This window comes from Orbicella faveolata, unplaced genomic scaffold (assembly GCF_042242905.1).
Source record: "Orbicella faveolata isolate gen_17 unplaced genomic scaffold, um_ofav_v1 contig_2, whole genome shotgun sequence".
NCBI classification, from domain to species: domain Eukaryota; kingdom Metazoa; phylum Cnidaria; class Anthozoa; order Scleractinia; family Merulinidae; genus Orbicella; species Orbicella faveolata.
This window is the reverse complement of record NW_028301547.1, coordinates 13,273,192-13,297,500: the sequence shown is the minus strand read 5'-3', so window position 1 is coordinate 13,297,500 and position 24,309 is coordinate 13,273,192. Positions and strand designations below refer to the sequence as shown.

The 24,309-nt window shown below is 40.1% G+C and overlaps 2 protein-coding genes across 4 annotated transcripts in view; one reads left to right on the top strand and one right to left on the bottom strand.

Annotated features, from left to right (window-relative positions):
* The window catches only part of LOC110060099 (uncharacterized), a 45,724-nt gene extending 35,163 nt beyond the window's left edge, over nt 1-10,561 (top strand). For all 3 annotated transcript variants that reach the window (XM_089289682.1, XM_089289683.1, XM_089289684.1), the window contains exon 6: nt 10,308-10,561. In XM_089289682.1, coding sequence (XP_089145808.1) covers nt 10,308-10,480 — 173 coding nt within the window. In that variant the 3' untranslated portion in view covers nt 10,481-10,561. The remainder of the gene's footprint in view (nt 1-10,307) is intronic.
* A 278-nt stretch (nt 10,562-10,839) lies between these two features.
* Nucleotides 10,840-24,309, bottom strand: part of LOC110060100 (gamma-glutamyl hydrolase-like) — a 35,607-nt gene continuing 22,137 nt past the window's right edge. Inside the window, exons 7-9 of the mRNA XM_020766849.2 lie at nt 16,248-16,341; nt 11,944-12,081; nt 10,840-11,117 (exon numbers count right to left, since the gene is read on the bottom strand). Of these exons, the coding sequence (XP_020622508.2) occupies nt 10,999-11,117; nt 11,944-12,081; nt 16,248-16,341 (351 nt within the window). The 3' untranslated portion in view covers nt 10,840-10,998. The remainder of the gene's footprint in view (nt 11,118-11,943; nt 12,082-16,247; nt 16,342-24,309) is intronic.

Below are 24,309 nucleotides of genomic sequence, written 5' to 3'. Positions count from 1 at the left end.
CCTTCCTCCCCAAAAAAAATTATTTAGAGGCGAATGACGTCATATCCATGTTCATCCATGTGCTTTCTTTGCGAGTGTTGCGGACTTTCGAGTGTCGAGGAAGCTTATTGTGGACTCTAGCGGATACTGAAGTTAGTTCGAAGTCAGTGTTAATGGCATTTAAAAACCTTGTAAACATGTCTTCACGAAATTTGTACGACTTTTCGAGGCAGCTTATTGAAGGCTGTAGCAGATAAGTTTATTTATGTGTACGACTTTTCGTAGAACAGAAAGCTGCGTGTTCTGTACGTTCCTCTCTTCCACCGAAACCAATGCTGCTTTCTGCTGAATAAATACTTTGGCGCTTCATTTATTCAACTTTATAATAAAGTTTCCATATAACGCGCGCTCTGATTGGCTGAAACAGCGTGCTTTATCAGAGAACAGAGCAGGGGTTGATGACGGTAAGTTGGCTTCCAAATTTTTGCTTCGGAATTTTGACAAATTTGACCCAAATTAAACATCCCCTGTGACTCAGACAAACGCACTGGAAGCGAGCTATTTTTCTACAGTAAATATGGCTCACAGAGACCATTGTTAGCAACAGTAGTGTTAAAACTGTACTAAAATAACAAGTTTTGCTAGATTCCCGCCGACAAAACATGTACAGCTGTAGCGAAATACACAAATTCTCAACCTAAACAGTGTTTCGATAACGACATTTTGTTACGAAGGCAGAAATTATACTAAGAAGTAAAACAACGACAGAAAACAATTGAACTGTCTCTGTTTATGATGAGAAGCTTTATTTTTGTAAATTTACAATTAAAAATGCTCATTTGCTCAAACAACACTTACATGCAGTGTAGTAACGCTCGTTCTCCGGTCATCTCAGCGAAGTAAACCGACGAGTGGTCAGTGCAAAACTTGCTCTGATATTCTCTTCTGTGCTCGAAGTAGAACCAGTGGGAGCCGTTAAGTCTTTCTAACTTTTACGCTAGTTCGGGCAATCTTGCTGCATGCGGCTACAAGCCGTAAATAACTGTAGCTCCTTTCAAATTCAACCCGGCATTTCGCATTTTCATCCACAGGCTTTGAGCTCCGCGTTTTGTAATTTCCACTGGAAAAGTGCTCGTTTTCATGGGCCACAATACGGCCGGATTCCTCTGGACTATAGACCTTTACCTGCCTTGAGATCCGTATTTAAAAATTAACTTAAAAGCGAACTTTGAAGGCATCGTTCTTCTCTCGAAAGCCGCTCAAACTTCTCGAAACTGAAAGCTAAGCTGAAGTCCAGTTTGTGATTGACAGCTGTCGCTTCGTTAGCCAATCAAATTATTTGAACAATTCTAACAAGGATTGTGATTGGCTTATTTTAGCGTGCTTTATCAGAGAACAGTGCACGGCTGACGCCACTTTTGCTCGTTTGGAAAATAGAGTTTGGTTTGAAAATTCAGCCGAATGCGTGGGGAAATTATCTGATTCTTTATCATAAAACAAATAAAGAAGCCTCGACTGTGTTCTGTTCTGTTATAAAGCACTTAGGAAGCGGTACAGCACTCAAGAAGTAGGGAAAAACACTCGACTACGTCTCGTGTTTTCCCCTACACTTCTTTCGTGCTCTACCGCTTCCTGCGTGCTTTACAACAGAACAGAGCACAGTCGGGGCTTCTTTATTTGTTAATTAAATAAGCGATGTTAGTACCACGTATAATTATTCTACTTTCCTTCAGTACGTTAGAACGACAGTATATTTTACTTTCCTTCAGTACGTTAGTAAGACCGTATATTTTGCTTTCCTTCAGTACGTTAGTGAGACCATACATTTTACTTTCCTTCAGTACGTTAGTACGACTGAATATTTTACTTTCCTTCAGTACGTTAGTACGACCGTACATTTTACTTTCCTTCAGTACGTTAGTACGACTGAATATTTTACTTTCCTTCAGTACGTTAGTACGACCGTACATTTTACTTTCCTTCAGTACGTTAGTACAACCGTATATTTTACTTTCCTTCAGTACATTAGTACGACCCTATATTTTACTTTCCTTCAGTACGTTAGTACAACCGTATATTTTACTTTTCTTCAGTACATTAGTACGACCCTATATTTTACTTTCCTTCAGTACGTTAGTAAGACCATATATTTTACTTTCCTGCAGTACGTTAGAACGACCGTATATTTTACTTTCCTTCAGTACATTAGTACGACCCTATATTTTACTTTCCTTCAGTACGTTAGTAAGACCATATATTTTACTTTCCTGCAGTACGTTAGAACGACAGAATATTTTACTTTCCTTCAGTACGTTAGTACGACTGAATATTTTACTTCCCTTCAGTACGTTAGTACGACTGAATATTTTACTTTCCTTCAGTGTGTTAGTAAGACCGTATATTTTACTTTCGTTCAGTACGTTAGTAAGACCATATATTTGCTTTCCTTCAGTACGTTACTACGAACGTATATTTTACTTTCCTTCAGTTCGTTAGTACGACCGTACATTTTACTTTCCTTCAGTACGTTAGTCCGACGGTATATGTAACTTCCCTTCAGAAAGTCGGTACGACTCTATATTTGACTTTCCTTCAGAACGTTAGTAAGACCGTATATTTTACTTTCCTTCACTACGTTAGAACGACCGTACATTTTACTTTCCTTCACTACGTTAGAACGACCGTATATTTGACTTTCCTTCACTACGTTAGTACGACTGAATATTTTGCTTTCCTTCAGTACATTAGCACGACTGTATATTTTACTTTCCTTCACTACGTTAGAACGACCGTATATTTGACTTTCCTTGAGCACGTTAGTACAACCGCATATTTTATTCTCCTTCAGTACGTTAGGACGACCGTATATTTTACTTTCCTTCAGTACATTATTACGACTATATATTTTACTTTCCTTCAGTACGTTTAAGTACGACCGTATGTATTTTTACTTTCGGTCAGAACTGAGTTCAGAACGTTATTAGTGTAGAAATGTTTGATGGTAGAGCGGTAGAACCGTAGAGTTCATTATCAAGATATGTGGGATCGTAGAGCTGTAGAAGCGTAGAACCGCAGAGCCGTGGAACCGTAGAGCCGTAGAGTTCATTATCTTAATATGTGTGATCGTAGAGCCGTAGAGGTCATTACTAAGAAATGATCGTTAATGAACGAGTTCAGACGTAGGGCTTTATAAAAACCTCTACAATAGACCAAACCCCGTTAGTATATACACGCAAGAGAAGAAGTACAAAGTGATCGGTGATAAAAGCGTAGACGTGTAGCGCTTACGAAAACTGCTACGCCCATTTCGGCTTCACAAAACGGGCTGGGTATAGGGGAATCTTTGTTTACAATATTTGCCTCATTAGCGTAAGCAATTCAGTTTCTGATGGAGCTACAAAGAAATCAGTTCTGAATATTGAAAGGTCACAGTACGATTAACTCTTCCAATGAATATGAGCCTGATGTATTGAATACTTTTTGTGCAAGACGGGTTTTAAAACTCAAAATTTTACAAAGAATGTATGAGCTCAGCGTTTTTGCCACCCAGGGATTTTGTAGTTTTTGAAAGTCAATATCTCTTTGAATATTACACCCAAAGAGCTAAAATAGCTCACTAGCTCTTTAGCTGCCTGGAGTCAATTCATATCTAACATGTTTCCTTCTGAATGCAAAGCGGTATGCAAATGAGTAAAAATGTAAACAATGACATTAGCATGAATCCCCCTACAACCTCGTTCCCAGGGTCCTCTCTCTGCCTCGAGAAGGTACCCTGGTTGTGGCTGGTCACGTGTTTATGCATTCCAACCAAAGCCGCACAGAGGGTAGGTCCTCAACTTAATCTTGTCAACACTGTCTATGGAGGTGAAAGTTGCACTGCCTTACAGGCGTTATTTTGAAAGTTAAGCAAGTTATTTGTCAGAGATCCTGCCTGACCGGTGCTTCGTTTCCATCTGAACTTCTATGAGTGAGAGGGAAGTTTGCTTATTTTTCACTACTTTTTTAAATAACCGTTAACAGCCTGCTTCGGATTAGTTTAATCAGTTTTTCACAGCACAGGAATTAAATAACCGTCAAATTTTCGATGGGATGCATTCAATTTAATGAGGAGCTAGTCTCGACTGAAAATTGGACTTAGCGCTAAACAGTTTTGAAACGAAAGCCGTTGGATTTTGCAAACGCGCGGCCGATGTCGTTGTTGTCCAGTTCTTCATAAAATTTTTCACTGCTAGAAAATCGAATGACCGTCAAACTTTTACTTGGATGAATTCAATCAAAATCAGAGTTACTCTCTTGGCCAAACACTGGACATATCAAACTCTAAACGAATGCATCAGTGCCGCCGTTGTGATTTTGCCGATCGCAAAATATAAGCTTTAGCTAAATCAAGCTTTAATATTCAGTGCGCAGACGTTGTTGATGTCATGACATCAGGTTCATGACGTAAATTTTTTTCACCGTAAGAGAAGCGAATGACTGTTAAACTGTCAATGAGAGTAATTCAATCAAATTCCAAAATACCTTTGTACAGGCGAACATACGACATATTTAACTCTAACGGAACGAGTAAATACCTTCGTTGTGATTTTGCCGAATGAAAAATAGAATTAAATTCACCACGCGGTCCATTTATTGTGGTGGTTGTCATTTCCAAGTTCTTTGCCAAATTTTTTTCACTGCCACAAATTCCATGGACCGTCCAACTATCGACGGGGAAAATTCAGCTAAATGCAGAGCTAACCTTTTAGCCGAACATTGAACGCATTGAACCCCTATATCGAATATGTCAATGTCTTCGCTGTGATTTTTGCCGATCCACAACGGGAGGGTTACAAATTCCACTCCCTACTCAGCTCAGTAGGCAAGCTCAGTGCTGAGACAAACTTTAACTTTCCAGCCACTCCCTTCAATCACAACTCTGGAATCTGCTAAAATCTAGCAGACAGGTGACCAGCCACAACCAGGGTACTTTCTCGAGGTAGAGAAAGGACCCTGGGAATGAGGTTGATCCCCTATAGGTTGCTATGCGTAGCAAAGAATTGTACCGGATTGGTTCAGGGAAATCACGCCACTGTCGCACTTAAATCAAGCGTCACTTATTCTCAACACGACGTGGGTTGGGAGAATTCGAGACAGTCATGCAAACCTGAGACGTAGTCTAGAGTTTGCATAACTTTCGAGAATTCTGCCAGCTGCCCCGAGTGTTGAGATGAGGCTATGTAAACACGGAAAAAGTGCTCTGTTGCTTTTATAAATTAATCTCAAAAATACAGGCGAATCTTAAACGTCACAACCTTGTTTACATGCTCTCATCTAAACACAGCTATCGTTCAATGAAGGCGCGCGTAGAAGCTCGGTTATTTTATAATATGGAATATAAAACGTACAGCAAAAGCAGAATTGAACTGCGAGACCTACAGATCTTACACAAAATGCTGGAAAAGTCAAGTGAGTTAATTCTTTTGTCATCAGAGCACCACTGTGAGCCAAAAAAACCTGGACGTAACCTTGAATATTGCAAGAATTCAAAAAAACCCGCTCAGAAAACTTGCAGTTGTGTCACAGGCGTTGTAGGCCATTTGATTCAAGCGTTGAATGAAAGGAGCGTTAGTGGCGGTGGAGATTTGTGTCGTCTATAGTTGGTGATTATCAAGTGCATTATCTTGACATAATGTCAGAGACAATTTCTAGCTGTGATAGAGACGTCCTTGAGCTGTAGTGAGCCATATTTTTCTCGCTGCTGTGCCCCGAAACGGACTGGAACAATCGCGACGGAAAGCAAGGTTATTTGTTTTGTTGTGATGTTTCTTTCCTAACACCAATATGAGTAAACAGTTATTTTGAGACTGAGAAAAGTTGATTTTTGAATGATATTAATCTCATAAACATTTTGCTTATTGGGTTTGTTAAATTCAAGGCAAAGCAATGGTTTCTTACCTTGAAATAATTTCAAGACTAATTTTGTTTGGGTTAGTCTCGCTCGACTTCTGACTGAGATTGTTTGAGTATTTTTTGCGAGTCATTTTTGAGTTATTTTTTTGTAAAAAAAATACCTCTTAGTTGGCGTGTCGGGTATGTTATGGACGGGTCAATGGGTGAGTGAGTGAGTGAGTGAGTGAGAGATGTATGTATGTCACACCAATCAGATTGGATCTACTATGAACAGCCAATCAAATTTCTTGTTGTAAGGGTAAATGGTACGTGAGAAACACAAGGTATGTATAAACACAAGGACTTTGGTAATTGAAAAATAAAGAGTGATGTGTATGTTGCCGGTTTGTGATTTTTAGTCTGGTTTGGAGGGGAGTGTGACAGTTACATAGGTACATTGGGTTGTTTTAGAGTGCATAATTTTCAGTGTAATGGTGGCTAGTTTTGAATGAGATGAGTCTTGAGTTTTGAAGCAGTTCATGAGTAGTAGGCAAATGGCACGAGATATTTTTATTTTTAATTACAAAGGGTAACTTGATACTTTTGTTTTTCACAAGGAGTTAATTCAATTAGAGGTCATGAATCGTCGGTTCTAGTTCTTAGGACATGTTTTAGAGGAGACGAGACTATTTAGATTTGAAGCAGTTCTAACATTTACAATAGTAAGTGCAGATAACGATTGTTTTGTTCTTATTGCATGCAAATATAACGAGATATTTTTATTTTTTAGTTACAATGGGTAATTTGACACTCTTGTTTTTCACAAGGTAGTAAATTCAATTAGAGCTGACGAATCATCACCACTTGTTCCCATGAGATGTTTGCTATTTTTAGTTACAAATGGTAACTCGACACTTGTTTTTCATATGGGAGTAAATTCAATTAGAACTTACAAGTTATCGGCTATTGTTCCCAGGATATTAAACAAAAAAGAAGCTTTGAAGTGTTTTTACGTCTCTGCAGTAGCAGTTTAATATTTTTATTTGATGGGCATTTTATGACATTCTTTTCAGTCCGATATTTTTAAAGGTAAAAAGTATGAAAACTGTTCAAATGTTCTTTGAAGACTGTGTGGCACCAAGTTAAAGTGCAATTGAATTAAATCAGACTTTCAACGTGTCAGAGAGGATTTTTTCTCTTTCTTTAAATTTTTGGTGAAGTAGTGTTGTTGCGTTGTGTTGTGTAAAAAGGGTAAACTTACTACTCGTATAAAATGCGAAAAGTTCTCTTAACTTGAGTATTTTGGGGCAAAAATTCCTCTTGGGGGCTGGAAGGGCTCCCGAGGGGGTACTCCCAGAAAAATTGGTTGGGGGTGTGCGGCCCACTTCCCAAAACCCTTACCCTATTTATGACCAAAATCTGCGATATTCCTTACCCTATTTATGACCTGACCAAAAATTCGAAACCCTATTTACGACCTGACCCTCAAATCAAAACCCTGTTTCAGACCTGCGTTATAATTAGCTCCCTAGTTCAAACCAATGTTAAATTACCGTAAACATATAAATTTGTGAAGGGCTTTTGTTGATTTTCTTTTCGATAATGATGAAAAAGTGGCTTCTTCTTAAAGCATACCCATATCAAGGCTAGAGTGCAAAAACCATACCCTATTTATGACCAAAACGGCTGAAAAACCATACCCTTCGGGGCCGCACAGACCTATATAGCCCTTATAAGGGAGTCCCCCCCCCCCCCGGGGGAAGGGCTACGTGATCGGTGAGTGAGGGAGTTATGCATGTGTGCGTGTCAGACCAATCACAGTGTGGGTTGTATCAAAGAACGAATAAAATTGCCTGTGAGAAAATAAGATGGTATCTACATTAATCTGGAGACATGTCAGATTACTGTAGTTCGTTCAGTCAAACATTTTATGGCTTACTATTTAGTTATCTTACCATTACCGATGTAACATCGTATGTACATCATAAACTCCCAGTTTCTTTCTTGCTGTACATCGCAAGCAAAAAACTTGTCAAATCAACCAAATCATCACTGTAAACAGTTCCATGAATGCTCCTATCTCCGAGACTTATAGTTCACAAAAAAATAACTCTTACATGCCTTGTGTGCCTATGTTCTATAAAAGAAATCTCTTTTTCTTTCTTATTTCTGCTTCTCGTACCTGTTCACAATCTCGACAAAACTTTTTTCTACCTTATCGTTCGCCCAGTCACGTAAGTATTATTTAACTTCTCAAAACTTTCCGTCATTTTAAAAATCAGAAGGTAAATGTTTTTTATGTTGACGTCATCTATGCATTTGTCCTCTAATAGATCATAGATGAGAACCAATCAAAATGCGAGAATAGTTTGACTAATTATATAATGAAGTATATATCAAACAGCAAAATATATCACCGTTTTGTTGTCAATAGTCTTCTCGCCTTCAAAGCTGTTTTGGTGAATCAAAAGAAAACACAAACTGTGCAGTCAGTGTTCTCAGCACTGAGACATCGAGCAACAGTTGTAACAATAGAAATGTACCGCGTTGTTTAGCCCGGCGGCCATTTTGCTGGAAAATAAATGTACCAAATTGTTTAGCGAATTAGCTCGGCAGTCATATTGTGTCACAACATGAATGTACCGTGTTGTTTAGCTCAGCGGCCACTGTGTCACGAAATAAATTTACTGCGTTGTTTTATAGCTCAGCAGCTATTGTGCCATTCCATCATGATATGTGATTCCGACACATTTCAACTGTTAAGTTGTAGTTTGAAGACTTGTTAACAGTAAGATTTTTCAATGTCCCTTTGATTTCATATGTACACATTTTAAAAAATACATTACACCACATGTACAAGTTCACTTGACAAGTGTAAACAGTGCCGAACTCAAACAAGGCACAACATTCTGTGCAAAAAAGGTCTAAATGAAGAGAGATTGTTGTTGTGTTATGTCCCACAGGCACTAAGAGGTTAATAAAGAATTATTATTAGAGGATAAAGTAAGTAAACAGTATTCTGCAATAAATTTCCCGATTTAAAATTTGTAATGACTTGTCTATGTTGATATCAGAAATCCATAAAATTCTCTTATTTCTACAGCTTTATCTTTCCAGTGATTATTGCCTTCTCAATTGAACTCTCAGATGTTGACACTTAAAAATAACACTCCAACCAAATGGAATAAAACTAAACTAAAGCCCACAAGTCCGCATTGCAGACCTATTTTGTGCACTTGATGTTCAAACACCCCTTAAATAGAGGCTGTTTCTGAGCTTTTTTCCTACTTATCCTTTCGTTGAACTCATGGTATGCTTATGCTACCAAAATGCAATTTCACGACCCTTTCTTCAAGCTCTTATGCTCTTTATGCACACAACAGGTGCTACTGATGGGGTTGACCCTGGGTGGACCAAATGTCGAAAACAAATTTTGAACTTCATATGAAACACTTAAATCAACTATTTATATCTTAAGCTTTTAGAAAATGTAAAAAGAACAGTAATTATAATACTTACAATTATTGTGATACCAGGTTTTCGTCCACGAAAACCTGGTAAAATTGGCCATGACAAGGGAAATTCTAAGGTCTTGTAAGAGGTCAACTTGTGGCTCAAATGAGTGTAGTCTTGTAAGTGGCTCAGTTAAACCATTGATATATGACAGAGGTGTGAAATCACCTTGCGAGTCTGATCAATCAGCTTATTGAGATCCCTTTTTTTTTTTGGAGTTGACCACAGACTAAGTGCTAGTTTTCGATTGGATCGCGGTCTCAAGCCAGGTTAACTTGTTGTAATCAGAGCCAGGTTCCACTGCTCATGTTTAGCGCTTTGTGTAGTTTGAAATTATTCAAACTCATAACAGAAGGCCAAATAGTGTAAACAGAAAACCTCACCGGAAAGTTACAATACTCAAATAAAAATTCTGGCTTATTCGGGTTAGACCTCCGCTTTTAGGCTTGGCTAAATCTATCTATTACTGTGTTACAGACTGCATGACGTTTAGCTGTCTTGACATGGGAACAGTTCCATCGTAGTTCTAACAAACAAACAAACCTCCTGATCGAATTATTCAAATCAAGCCTTGATAAAATTGGGCTTGATATCACATTTCTTAGGCGAAACAAGTTCTAAATTTGTTTTTGCTGTATATCGTAGCCAACAACCTTTTTGGATTAACCTAAACATAACTGTCAAGAGTGCACTTAGTGCTGCTTCCTCTAAGGGCTTGTGCGGAGGTACGCCTCACATGTCTATGTTTTTCTCCCACAGGGGCGAGCTTTAACCCTGCTGGGCAAAAGCCTTTGGTTTACATTTTTCTGTACAGGCAATCATATCCCTCTCAATTCCAATTAAAATATTATGAATTTCCTGACTTCCTCCTCCCTTTCCAGGGGAAAGCAATTTTGGTAAGGTTTAATAAAGACGATAATGAAGATTTTGTTCATTTTTCTCAGACCCTCAAGGTGACTGGAATGAGCACAAGGTTGAACTCTGCCTTTGGACACATGTCATGAGACTTAAGTATGCACCTGAATTGTGTAACAAAGGAACTTTGTCAAAAAGGGAAATTGGCACAAAAGAACAAGAAGAAGAAAGTCAGACAAGATCCAAAAAGATGAAGGTGTAACATACAGTATGACTGTCGTGATGTCTTGGAAGTTTGGTTCAATGTCCATTGAATACAAAAGGTTGTTACGTTAACACGAAACGATGTACAAAATGGTGTTCAACCCCTCTTTCTCTCCCTCGTTTCCTCCCTCCCTCCTTCCCTCCCCTACCCCTCCCGTCATCACTTCCTGGTCTTCCTGCCTGTTTGCCCCCCCCTTCGAGCACATTTATTTCTTTACTTATTGGGAGAGGAAAATGATGACAACGAGCGTCTTCATTTCTAGAGGGATCTCAACTCCCTAATGTCCTCTTTCCACGGTTTCTGAGTCATTCTTAAAAATCTGACCCATTTCCGTAAAACGATGGAAACCGACATGGTTCCGCGCCAGAACATTTCCCTTATTATTTCATCTCTCCTTAAAAAAACCTTTTCCATAAATTATTATATTATTTAGTTTGATCAGTCACTTTTATTTATTTTATTTGCTCGAATGGTTCGTCCTCTCACTCGCTCGCATGATGTGTAACATAAACAAACTAAAAAAAGTAAGCCTGCACAAAGGGCAGGTAGTCTTGCACATCCGTTGGTTTGTAGTTAAAAATTAAGGCGGCTCTCTCTTCCTTCACATTGGAGAATTGATGATCACTTTTTTGTGCTGTGGAGAGAACAGTGATGATGGGTAACCATAGTTTAACAGTAAACAAATGACGCCCAGAACGTGCGCACGTAATTATGTATACTAATAGAACATTTTATCTGCCATCAATCACATTCAAGAGTAATCATTGCGAAGATAAAGCCAGTGTGGGACAAAATTAAATTTAAGTTACATTTTGCGGTTTGCTCGCCTTTTGTATCTCGCGGATTTAATTTTTGAGAATGAGAGATGCTGGGTTTCTTTCATTGAATTATGTTTTAGCAATTTTCTGGATGTAACACATCCTTTTGCGGACGGGACACAGTGAAAATGACGTGTGTTACACTCATTGCCCATTGGTTGTTCTGTGTATCCTTCAGAGGAGGGTGTAACTTTCGCGGGAAGCTCTCTGCTCGAGGATCGCTATAAAAATCGCAAAACCTTTTTGTGGCACATGGTAGAATAATAAGGAGGCGTCAGACAGTAGTTAAAAAGAGTGGATTGACTTCTGGTTTATGGAGGTTGTGACATTGTTTGTTTGTTTTTGGCTAAGGTTGCCATATTTTAATTTTGCTTTATGAATAGGATCCGTTGTAAGTTAATTTAAAGTATTCTTAAAACTACTAGCTGCCATGATTAGCTGAATTCGTATTTCGAAGGCTCTAAATTCTTCTTATAAGGCAACCTCGTGTGGCACAAAACCGCTTTTCACTGAGGTTAACGGTCAATTTCCTTGACAGGAACTGGAGCAGCAACCGGTGTACTCAAAGCTCAGCTATATTCCCGTAGGCAATCTCTTTACTCAATGACAAAGAGAGAAAAGATTTAATGATATTAAGCTCACCTTCTCTTACGAAGAAATTTGCAAAGTATTGCCCAGCTAGAACAGCTCTAAACGAGTGATTTATGTCTAAGTCTCTACGCCATTCAAACTGCGATTTTGCAGGGTGCCAGTGAAATAGGTAGACTGGATACCGCCTCCCTGTAATGAACGGAAACGGACTCAAAACTACTAACAGCTTACTGAGCCCGATCAATACTTTCTATAGTGTACATGCATCTCAAAGGTAATTTACATTATTAAAAACTGGATCATTGGATAATCCAATTCAAATTCACGGGCTTGTCCATCATGCTCTACAAATATGGTAAGCTCTCGCGTAATTTTTTGTTGCTTTTTTTATTTTTATTTTAGCTTACTATAAATTGGGAGCGTTTTTGATAAAACAATTATTCCGCTCGCGCTTGGTGGATATGAGCTGAATATACCCAACTCGGCGCTACGCGCCTTGTTGGCTATCTATCATCTTTTATTGCGGAGTTCCGGCGGCCCGAAGGGGCCGCCAAGCGGAGCCCCATACTAATATAGAAAAGAAAAGCAAACCCTTGAATTGATTTTCTCATGGTCATCATGGCTAGTGGTATTGTTCGTGGGCACCTACGCACGACGGCGACGGCGGAGGCGGCCATGCTCCAGCTAATAGGTTGAAAGAGACATTCAGCCTTGGTTTATAACGTCCTTCTTTGATATATATTTGACATACATGTTATGGTCAATTGACACCTGTCAAAACAAGGTATCCGCTGACCAGTATCACACGACCATATCGCGAGCTCAAGTTTAGAGCTCATCGAGGTCACGCGGCTTTTTGAAGTTGACCGATGACCAAGAGCTAGTTTTCGATTGGATCGCGGGCTCTGTCAGATTAACTTGTAAACGGGGCCGGGTTGTTCGGAAGCCGGTTAACGCTAACCCAGGATTAAAAGTTACCCAAAGTATAAGTTTTTCTTGTTAACAAATGTTTTTCACTGCTTTTGTTTTGTGTAGTTTCTTAGGGTATTCAAATTCAAAACAGAAGGGCAAACAATATACAGAAAACCTCACTGCAAAGTTACAAAACTCAGATCGAAATTTTCGCTTACCCTGGGTTAGTTTAATCGGGCTTTGAACAACCCAGCCCAGGAGCTAGGCTTGGCTTAATCTATATATTAGTGATGGTAATAGGTGTAAATGATGTAAAGTATATACTTTACATCATTTCACTCACGGGAAGATATGAACTCAATTAATTGACCTCGCTCCCAATGTGTGGCTTCATAGCTCAGTTGGTAGAGCATCGCACCGGTATCGCGGAGGTCACGGGTTCGAATCCCGTTGAAGCCCTGATTTTTTTCAGGCTTCTTTCCAGTTGCTTAAATTGGAAAATTTACTGCGATGATCATACTTCACTTTCATCTACTACCGCAGTTCAAATATGAATTATTTCATATATACTTTACATCATTTCACTCACGGGAAGATATGAACTCAATTAATTGACCTCGCTCCCAATGTGTGGCTTCATAGCTCAGTTGGTAGAGCATCGCACCGGTATCGCGGAGGTCACGGGTTCGAATCCCGTTGAAGCCCTGATTTTTTTTCAGGCTTCTTCTTTCCAGTTGCTTAAATTGGAAAATTTACTGCGATGATCATACTTCACTTTCATCTACTACCGCAGTTCAAATATGAATTATTTCATATATACTTTACATCATTTCACTCACGGGAAGATATGAACTCAATTAATTGACCTCGCTCCCAATGTGTGGCTTCATAGCTCAGTTGGTAGAGCATCGCACCGGTACCGCGGGGGTCACGGGTTCGAATCCCGTTGAAGCCCTGATTTTTTTCAGGCTTCTTCTTTCCAGTTGCTTAAATTGGAAAATTTACTGCGATGATCATACTTCACTTTCATCTACTACCGCAGTTCAAATATGAATTATTTCATATTTACTTTACATCATTTCACTCACGGGGAGATATGAACTCAATTAATTGACCTCGCTCCCAATGTGTGGCTTCATAGCTCAGTTGGTAGAGCATCGCACCGGTATCGCGGAGGTCACGGGTTCGAATCCCGTTGAAGCCCTGATTTTTTTTTCAGGCTTCTTTCCAGTTGCTTAAATTGGAAAATTTACTGCGATGATCATACTTCACTTTCACAAGTATGATTGTAGACCGAATTGGACGACACGAAGTCTTATTACCAATTAATTATAAAAATTACAATTTCCGAGAAAAGAAGAATAGGCAAGTTATGAAAGAAAAGGAAAATTTGCATTGAAATACCCACAAAGGAGATGTAGACATTCTAAAGCCACTGCGCCTCCTACCGGCAAGTAGGCGCCAAAAACACAAAAGCAAGGGCATGCACGCACGCACGCATGTAACTACAACTTTGAATGTGATTGGTTGAGTTAAACTACAACTTTGAATGTGATTGGCTTATTGAACTGTCCAATAACAAGCTGTCCAATAACAACTTGGCAAGTCAATTAGTGGAAAATAGGAGTTTATTAAATCAGTCACAATCGAGGAAATTATAATTTTTATGATTAACTTAGATAGGACCCTGCGCGCGCTCTGAATGGTAAAAAGCCCATGTTTTATCAGAGTATAAGACAGAAAAAGCGTGTTTTATTATTTTTCGCCACATTACCTCTATATCATAAAGCAAACGAAGAAGCTTAAGTCGTGTATTACACTGTGACAAAACACCCGGACATTTGAGAACACTCGAGAAGTGTAGAAAACACTCGCTTGCGGCTCGTGTTTTCTACATTTCCCTCGTGTTCTCAAATGCCCGTCGTGTTTTAACACAGTGTAATACACGGCTTAGGCTTCTTTATTTGTTAAATATCCAACGCGCGCTTGTGGAATAATTGTAAATTATTGTTTTTGCTTTCCAAGTGACGTCGTCACAGTCCAAACCGCAAAACGCAACGTTTATTAAGCCCCGGCCAAACGATCGCAACATGTCAACGCAACATATCGCAACATTGTTGGGCGCAACATGTTGCGTGCGTTTGGCCACCATGTTGCGATGTGTTGTGACATGTTGGGTGTTGTTGGCTCAAATTTGAAAATCGGTCATTTTCAAATTTGAGCAAACAACACCCAACATGTCGCAACACATCGCAACACGGTGGCCAAACGCACGCAACATGTTGCGCCCAACAATATTGCGATATGTTGCGTTGACATGTTGCGATCGTTTGGCCGGGGCTTTAAATTTTTCGTGATTCGAGTGCGACGTTTATACGAGGGCGGCATTTATTTCAAATCCAATTTATTTCTTGCAAACAGTAGTATGGTAACTGAACATTTGAATTTTAAAAAACAGAAACATGTTTTAGTGCTTGTCTGAAAAGTCATCTTCAAAACATTGTGATCAATGAAAGCAAATTTCCAAAGCTTGTGTAAGCTGAACTATACCGTATACTGTTATCGCGTTTTAATTATATTCCTTTGAGCTTCGAATGTACTGATATTAAAACATTGTTATAATCAAGGAAAATAAACTTTTTAGGCTTGCTCAAACTTGACTATTACTGCAGTTGCTTTTTGAGTTTACTTTTCGAATAAACACCGCAGTTTAAGTGGCATACCTGAAAACTAGCTAGTAGTAGCTAAGTGTATCGACCACTATAAAATCATGATGTGGCGCTTATTAATATTTCTGCTCTAAAATGCGGCGTTCATTCGAGGGCGGCGTTTAATCGAATAAATACGGTATTTAGTTGACGTTGTTAGGTTGGTGTTCTTTCTTTCAACACTTTTTTTTATATCTTGTAGTTTAAGTATATTCTGGGGAAGCCAAGATCCAGGTAGTTTGGTAGATGGTTATTTACTAGTTTGTGGGATCTTTTGGAGAAACTCCGCTCGTACTGGACAGGCGATTGTGTATGTTACATTTTTTCATACGATTAGTCGTACTAATACCAAGTTGAGACTTTGCGATCTAATCCCAAACCATATTGTGCAAGCTTCTGCAGCATACTCTAATGGTTTCTAGTATCAAAACCTCTCTTTAAGTGAATGATTTAGTATTTACGAACGAAGGCGGTATTGAGTAGTACTATGTATGTCTCGGTTAACTCGAAACTGGACCATTGGTTAAATTAGTTAGACATTTTTTGCCACTACAGGCATAACAGATATTTGTACCGTATACGTAGTTGTTTAGGCCAGACTTATCGGTGAGTCTTTTGCAAATATCCAATCTGAAGGATATATGCCACTCGATAATGACTGAATGACAAATGCATGTCAGAGAAGGCGTCACTACATTTACATAGTCAAGGCAACTCTTTAGTGTTACTAGATACCTTCCATGGTTGAAATGAACTCAATTCCCTTTCTATCTTTGCTGGTGGACACAATTCTGAAAAAGTTCTTTAAAAGCTTGTTCTTGTGATATGTCTGCAACGAATAAATTATGTAAGAGAAAATCGCACCATACCAAGAGCAAGCTTCCCTTTTGTTGGTCTGTCTGTATATGCTCGAGTATTAGCCCGTGGTACTGTTGTTAGATTCACGCATGTAACATTCAATGGAACGAATACCGGTGAAACTAAACCTTGCAAGGAATTTTTCGGAACGCTAAAAACAAATTGACCCGTTAAACAGCCCTTCTGAGAAAAACCTGGAACAAGAGTGCGCCCGTAAGTTGTTATGGTATTACCTTTGAACATCCTTGGAGACCCAGGACGGGACCCGGGGGCGGTAAGTCAAGGGAAAGTTAGCCTGCGTAGCAAGCGTTTCTGTGGGGTTCGGGAGCAAAGAATTACAGCGCGAAAAATGGAGCCCCCTCTCTCTTTTTTTTGGCTCTCGCCCCATTTTCCGCGCAGACAAAACACCAAAAATCCCGTTCCTTGGTCTTTCTTTGCTTCCAAACCCCACGGAAACGCTTGCTACGCAGGCTAAGGGAAACTCAAAACGGCGGGGAGAAATCGGCAGGGGATAAAGCGAGAAGCCCGTGAGGACGGAGTCTTTCCGTGCCATTTCCAAACAGCCCTATGAATGCTGATTGGGACGGAACAATCCTTTGTATTATTCTGCCCAGTTGGCGAGCAGCAAGTCCACGGTCCGTTTCGTGTTTCCTAATACCAAACCCACGTAAAGGCTAGTCCGTCCGCAATATTTGTCTTGCTTGTTCGGCGAGATTTTATTCGAAAAGATAAGTTTCGTTTACAGTTTTTCTTAATGGCGGAAAAAAAATGAACGATTGTCTATCATGTCACGAACAGCGTACAAAATCACCTAGTGTATCGTTCTGTCTGAGAAATTGCAATAGGCAAGGTATAAACAATGGAAGCGAAGTACGAGTCGACGGATGAGATAAATGTTACTACTCAACTCAGTGGTTGACATTTTAATTGGCTTGTAATAGTTTGCGGATCGTTGGCCTGTTTTTCTCTTTCAGGCGTTCACTGGCAGTTAGTTAAGGCGCAGCCCGAAAAAGACTGCGGAGCGAAATAAAGGAGAAAGAAGTTTGGTGCGAGGAGCCTGCATGACTGAACACCTGGCTATAAGCTTTTTGAAATGGCAGCCAAAGCGATGCACTGAGTCAAACAAGTGCTAAAGCCGACTATTAGGTATTGACAGAAGCATATCACCTACTAGTTGATATGTTTCTGGTATTGAACAAAGGTGTGTGTGTAATTCGATGCACTGATAGCTTTGACGGCCTTTGACAGAAGGGTTGCCAAAACTCACGTGCCAGGGTTTCACGTTTAAAAGTGTTTTTCTTCTGCGAATTTTGGCCCCAAAACCCGAGAAGGCATCATTGAAGTCCGGGCGTATAATTGCCCTCGCAGGGTTTTGCTCAGAGGTCAAAACCCGAGGAGGCATCGTTGAAGTCCGCACGTATAATAGTTAGAGTATAAATAGTACTTACAGTATGAATATACAGTGTGTATTACCAAAAAAATTCTCGAGTTGGCCACGTAGGTGACGGGTAACTGATTTAATGATAATTGATTTCACTGGTTAACGTCCACAAAGAAGATTGACATACTCCGCTGCAACGAGGTTGCGGCATTTGGCGAAACGCTGCGAACGGAGAACACATGAAAGTCGAACAGAGTTGGGGGTAATTTGAAGCACAATTGCCAATGTTTTATTGAAGAGTAAGGACCAAACGAAAGCCGTGAAAAAATTTGATACAATCTCTTTCATCGACTGGAAGACTTAGTTCAAAACCAAGCTTTGGCAGCTCATATCGATCGTAACCGAGTAAAGTTATCAATCGCAACTCCTTAGTAAGGTTTATATGTTTAAGCTTATGGCTTTAATCCAAAACATACCTTTTTGGTTTGCTTAGGCGGCTCAACATTGTCGGTTACCAATTTATACCGTTTATATCACGTAAAAAAGAAGAAAGTGAGTCACGGTGTAACTATAAATAAGGCCGAAGGAGCAAACTGTTTGAAGTATGGAAGAGTGATCTTTTTGACGTGGGCAAGGAGTTCTTTTTGTCACCTAGGCGATAATATTTAAAACATGAACGGTATGCTTAGGGACGGACCATTAGAACAGTGATTGGGGAGGGGGAAACCAAAGAAAAAATCATGCAAAGGAGGGTGACTGAAAAAAAAATCGTGCAAAGTGAAAGTGAAGAAAAAAAATTCCTGCAGAGTGAATTGCCCTCTCGGGCTTACAAATTATACTCGCCAGAAGGGTACCTTGGCAGCCACTTTATTCTGCGGTTTTAATTTCTTGGTCCTGGTGTAATCCCCATTCACCTAGTTTTCTCTACAATTAGGAAAACGGACATTTTTCCCTTTCAAGGCTGATACATTTTGTGTGCAGCAACATCATCATGGACACTGCTAGCCAAACATCCTTGCAGAAAAACCCCTACCAAAACCCAAACCATGGCTAAAAAGTGATAAAAAAAAAACAAGTGCTATAAACAGCCATCCTGCTTGATTCGTTTGCAATTAAGAAAGCACATACCGTGTTTTAAAAGCTTCAACATATATGTAGGAGTGACTTCACGACTAACATGTATAAATGACGATTGTGGACACAGATATGAACACCCATGGCGAACCGTAACCCTTCACTTAAGATGGCCGCTAAGATCAACGTTGGACAAACGTCGTAAAAGACAATCAGGGAGTTGTTAACACAACTGATGCGTTTAGTATGGGCTGTTTCAGTCTACTTTAGGTTTTTGACAGAGTAAACGACGCATTATCATTCAAGTCCAATCGATACATTAAATTTATCGGCTGAAAATCGTGGAAAACGCACCAAAAACGTTTCAATTTTGCAAAATTTTCTGGGGGGGCCTACCCCCAGACCCCCCTAGCAGTAGCAGAATAGGCCATTTGGCCCCATATCATGGTTACTGGACGGCCACTCACAGAATCCTAGCTAAAACCTTGATTCACTTCATGCCAAGAATGAATTTCATGAAAAGTGGAAGGAATAAATAAGATTTTTAATTCCCTGGACATCAAACAACCCAACCCCATCAGTTAAGCAAAATAGCCGCTTATAAATGTGTCTGATACTCGGTTTTGTTTCCTCCAGAGTATAATTTTGACAGTAAAGTAAAACGACTGTGTGAAAAGTATAAAAGTATTTGTTTGAAGCCTGTTCCAGGCAATCAGATTGTGGCGACAGTAGAATATCCAGCGACCCCCTCCCCCAAAAAAAACAATTCGTGCAGGGGACTTGACCACGAAAAAAATCTTGCAGAGGCAGTGGGCGTGAAAAAAAAATTCCTGCAAGCTGAAAAAGTTCCCCGTTCCCCGTTCCCGTTCCCCGTTCCTCCTTTTTCCGTTTCTCATTTCATGCATCGATTCCCCGATTCCCCGATTCCCCGATTCCCCGATTCCCCGATTCCTCGATTCCTCGATTCCTCGATTCCCCGATTCCCCGATTCCCCGATTCCCCGATTCCCCGATTCCCCGATTCCCCGATTCCCCGATTCCCCGATTCCCCGATTCCCCGATTCTCCGATTCTCCGATTCTCCGATTCCCCGATTCCCCGATTCCCCGATTCTCCGATTCCCCGATTCCCCGATTCCCCGATTCCCCGTTCCTCCCTTTAAAGATAGCCCATCAAAATCCTTAGCTGACTAGCAAGGTCAATACAAACCAGGAGTGAATGTTTTTTCAAAACGCTATTACCACTTCACGGATAAACAAAAAGTAACCTAATTATCAGATAGTCACGTCTGACATGTCGAGTCACGGATTAGCCCGTTCTTATCCTGTTGCCACCTTTGCCGTTAACAATAAAACCACTTCAAATTAATACTTAGCACTTATTAACCGAGCTGGAGTCTGTATGGGAGAATCTTGACCGAGGTCGTGAGTACAGACCTCACTGCGTTCGGTCTGTACACACGACCGAGGTCAAGATTCTCCCATACAGAACGACTTAGCTCGGTTAATAAGATGTTTATTGTATGGCAAAGAAGAAAACTTTAATTCGTTTAATGTTACTGGTTTGCTGACATTTTGCTTGCGAACGGCGATGAGCTTAACTTAAACCTGCCGAAATTTGCTCCTCCTCTTTACTTTTTTTTTGTCATCAGGCTTTTTGGCACTTCCATAAATTATTGAGAAGAAAATAAAAGAAAATGGTGAGCATTTTTGTATTTTAGTTTTCTACTTTTTCAACGCAAAATGAAACCGGTCTAGATGCCGATCAAGTGAGGTCTGTACTCAACGCAGTGAGGTCTGTACTCACGACCGACTTAGCTCGGTTAATAAGATGTTTATTATATGACTGGATGTTTATTATGTAATAAGATGTTTATTATGTAACTGGTTTGCTGAGCTGAACTTTAATTCGTTTAATGTAACTGGTTCGCTGAGCCTTATTATATGTCTCACAAGGACTGGGAACTACCGAATTCACGAATTTGATTGGCTGAAATCGATATTGACCGCGGTCTAGATTTTCCCGTTTATGGAAGTGCCAAAAAGCCTGATGACAAAAGCAAAGTAAAGAGGACGAGCAAATTTCGGCAGGTTTATGTTAAGGTCACCGCCGTTCGCAAGCAAAATGTCAGCAAACCAGTTACATTAAACGAATTAAAGTTTTCTTCTTTGTCATATAATAAACATCCTATTAACCGAGCTAAGTCGGTCTGTATGGGAGGATCTTGACCTCGGTCGTGTGTACAGACCTCACTGCGTTCGGTCTGTACTCACGACCTCGGTCAAGATTCTCCCATACGGACCTCCAGCCCGGTTAATAAGAGCTAAGTAATGCCCACGGGCCGATTACGGATTATGCAAATTAGGAAGAGCCCGGCTCTGAAAATTCAAGCCCATTGAAACGATGAAAGCCGATTAAAAGCAGTAAGAGAAAGTAAATTTAATTCCGATTAGCTAAAAGTGTGGAGATTTTTCCTTAATATAATTTATATAGAAGTCGTTTTTGACTTACCAGCCGGTAACCTTGGCGGGCACTAGTGAAAAACAATCAAAGTTTGTTGAAATCGCTAAGTCAAAAACACCATCGGCAGATCTGTCATGCATCCTGAGCAGAACACCACGAAGAAACTTATAAGTTATCATCTTAGTCACAACAATTACCGAAATATTGAACTCCGTCAAAGTTCTCATCAGAAGATTCCCTCGCTTTAACACAAGCAAGTGTAAATCAGCTTCCAGGATCATCAGATACCAGTCGGTACCAGTGTTTCTGATAACTGCAGGAAGTTTTAGACGTTCACAAGGCTTGAAAAGTTCATCCATAAATCCCAGAATGAAGAAGGCGAAGATATGTAGTCGAAAGCGAATGTGAAGATCGAGTTATTTTGGGCAGTGTATTCTGAAGCATTAGTATTTTCTCTCACCGAAAGACCATTTCTTTGGACTATTTTGAAGCACTTTCTGTCTTTTCTATATGCGTTGACGTTTCGCCACAAAAGTCGGAAAAACTCCCCCATCAAGTTGTGGCACCACGATACTAAAATACCCTTTTTGAGGCTGGGACAATCATTTTTCCCGTAAATAAATGTAATGTGTACTTTTAACGGAATACGTAATACAGTGGTGAACTTCACTGACTGTGTAGTTTTGCCCTGGGTTTGAGACGATGAATGAATCGGTAAACGCGCGCATCGCCGGATGTAAATTGACGACTTCCGCTCGAATAATTTTTTTCTTTTCTTTAATTCATAAGCCATATAATAAACAACTTAATCAAAACTATAACAAAATTCTCGAACGTGATTGGCTATCAGCAGCCCGATTTGAGTATTAATTGGACAGTGTACGCGTCATGCTTGTAATTGGACAGTACGCGTAATTTTGCGAACGCTGTTGCGGTGCACTTTGTTGAGTAAACTGCCGTGTTTTTCAGCATTCATAACGACGTTTAATCGTTCTGCGCTCAATCGATGGTTTGTTCGTTTCTCGAATTTTGTCAGTTTTGATTAATTGGTAACAGGACATCGTGTTGTCCAATTCAGTCTGTAATCATACTCGTGATTAACAAATCGTATGATTACAGACCGAATTGGACTCTACTCAGTCCTATTACCATTATTAATAACCTCGATCGGTCGGTCGTTACGGGAAAATCTCAAGCCTGGGCCTACCGTATTATCGCTCGGTCAATACGGCAAGGCCTCAGTTTGAGATTTTCCCGTAACGACCTCACTCTCGGTTATTAGGTCGTTAATAATCGACCACTTGATCGATAATAGGGCGGAAATTGATAATAGGGTGTTGTGACATTATCTCATTCCTGGGAAGTACAGGAAACCGAAATTTCTCAATGGGAAGTACCGGATTTTTTTGTCAGTCCAAATTGACTTTTCACATCATTGAAAACTTCAAATAAAAAATGCACATACACTGTACTCTATCAGTCTTAAAAGAGACGAGCTTAACTGAATGTGGTATAATACAGAAACCCTCTACAGCTACCATACTCTAATGAGGAAAAATTTTGACCCAGTATGGTCTAAGCTCGCGTAAGCGACTAGCCTCTTCCAGGCGTTCAGTTAGTTGAGGCGCAGCGCGAAAAACGGCGCGCGAAAAAATAAAAAAAGCGCAGGGAGAGGATTTTTTTTGCGCGCTGCGCCTCAACTAACTGAACGCCTGGAAAAGGCTCGTAAGCGACAGGTTTGACATTTTAGGTGGTCGCTTACGGGAGGTTAGACTATAGCTCGGGAGAAAAAAGAAAGTTCGCACACCAGGATTTGAACCCGCGAGCTTCAGCAGTTTAACTACTTCGCCAACCTGCAACTGATGCTTTGACTGGCGATTTGTCTGTAGCATGGGAATCGATCCCGATTTGAAGAAACTTGGCGCGCACGGTGGTCCCGGTTAATATACCAGTAGACCATTTTACAGTTGTCTGCTCAGTGACCTGGCCTTTGTATGGCAGCGAGGCTAGAGTTGACCTTGTTTTGATACAGACCTCACTGCTTTTGTTGTGTAAAACAAGCTGTTCTGTTGCTAACTAGGTGCATTTACATGACAAAAGCAGTGAGGTCTGTATCAAAACAAGGTCAACTCTAGTCTCACTGACATACAAAGGCCAGGTCACTGAGCAGACAGCTGTAAAATGGTCTATTTAACAATTATTCCATGAAACCGCGTTGGATATGAAGTGATAAATAACCAACGAGCGCGTAGCGCGAGTTGGTTATGATCACTTCATATCCAACAAGGTCGAATGGAATAATTGTTTTAGTATATTCTTAATCGGGTTTTTGCCGCCGATTTTTATTTCAACAATTTTACAGAGCGGAAAATTTTTAAACTTGGCGCACTGTTTTCCATATAAGGTAAAACTCCGACTAATGGCTCATAGTCGGAGTTTTTGAGCCAATCAGAGAGCTAGAAATGCAATAGTCGGAGCTGAGAATATACTAATACAATATGGCCTGCATGACGATTTTACCGCGATCAAGTAAATTCGCTTTGAAATGGCCGAGATTCTGATCTAGAACAAACTGAAAACGATTTCAAAGATCCTGAAGATGGATTTTAGGATAAAAACAACTCGGAAGGTATCGTAAGTAATTCTGAAGGACCGGTAAATCTCGATATTTGAGGCGAGTGTCGCTACGCTCGTGTTCAACTGTGACTAAAATACCCTTCCGATTGCCAGTTCTACCTTTGGCATGTCGTTTATGCGGATCGCTTATTTGTGTTGAGTAATATTACGTGGCGTAGAGCTCATATCACAGCTGGGTGACTTGGCAGGAATCCAAACGTAAATGTAATAGTTTTGCACGTTTTCGTTGAGGACAAAGAACTTGACTCTAATTTGCATTTATAGAGGTGACAGTAACGCGATACTTCTGTTAATAACCTGAGTATCAAGCCTTTCTTAGCAAGAGGGTAGGGGTAGGGGGAATTGCAGAGAACCGGGTGCTTCCTCCTCCTACCCCGCGAGTAAGA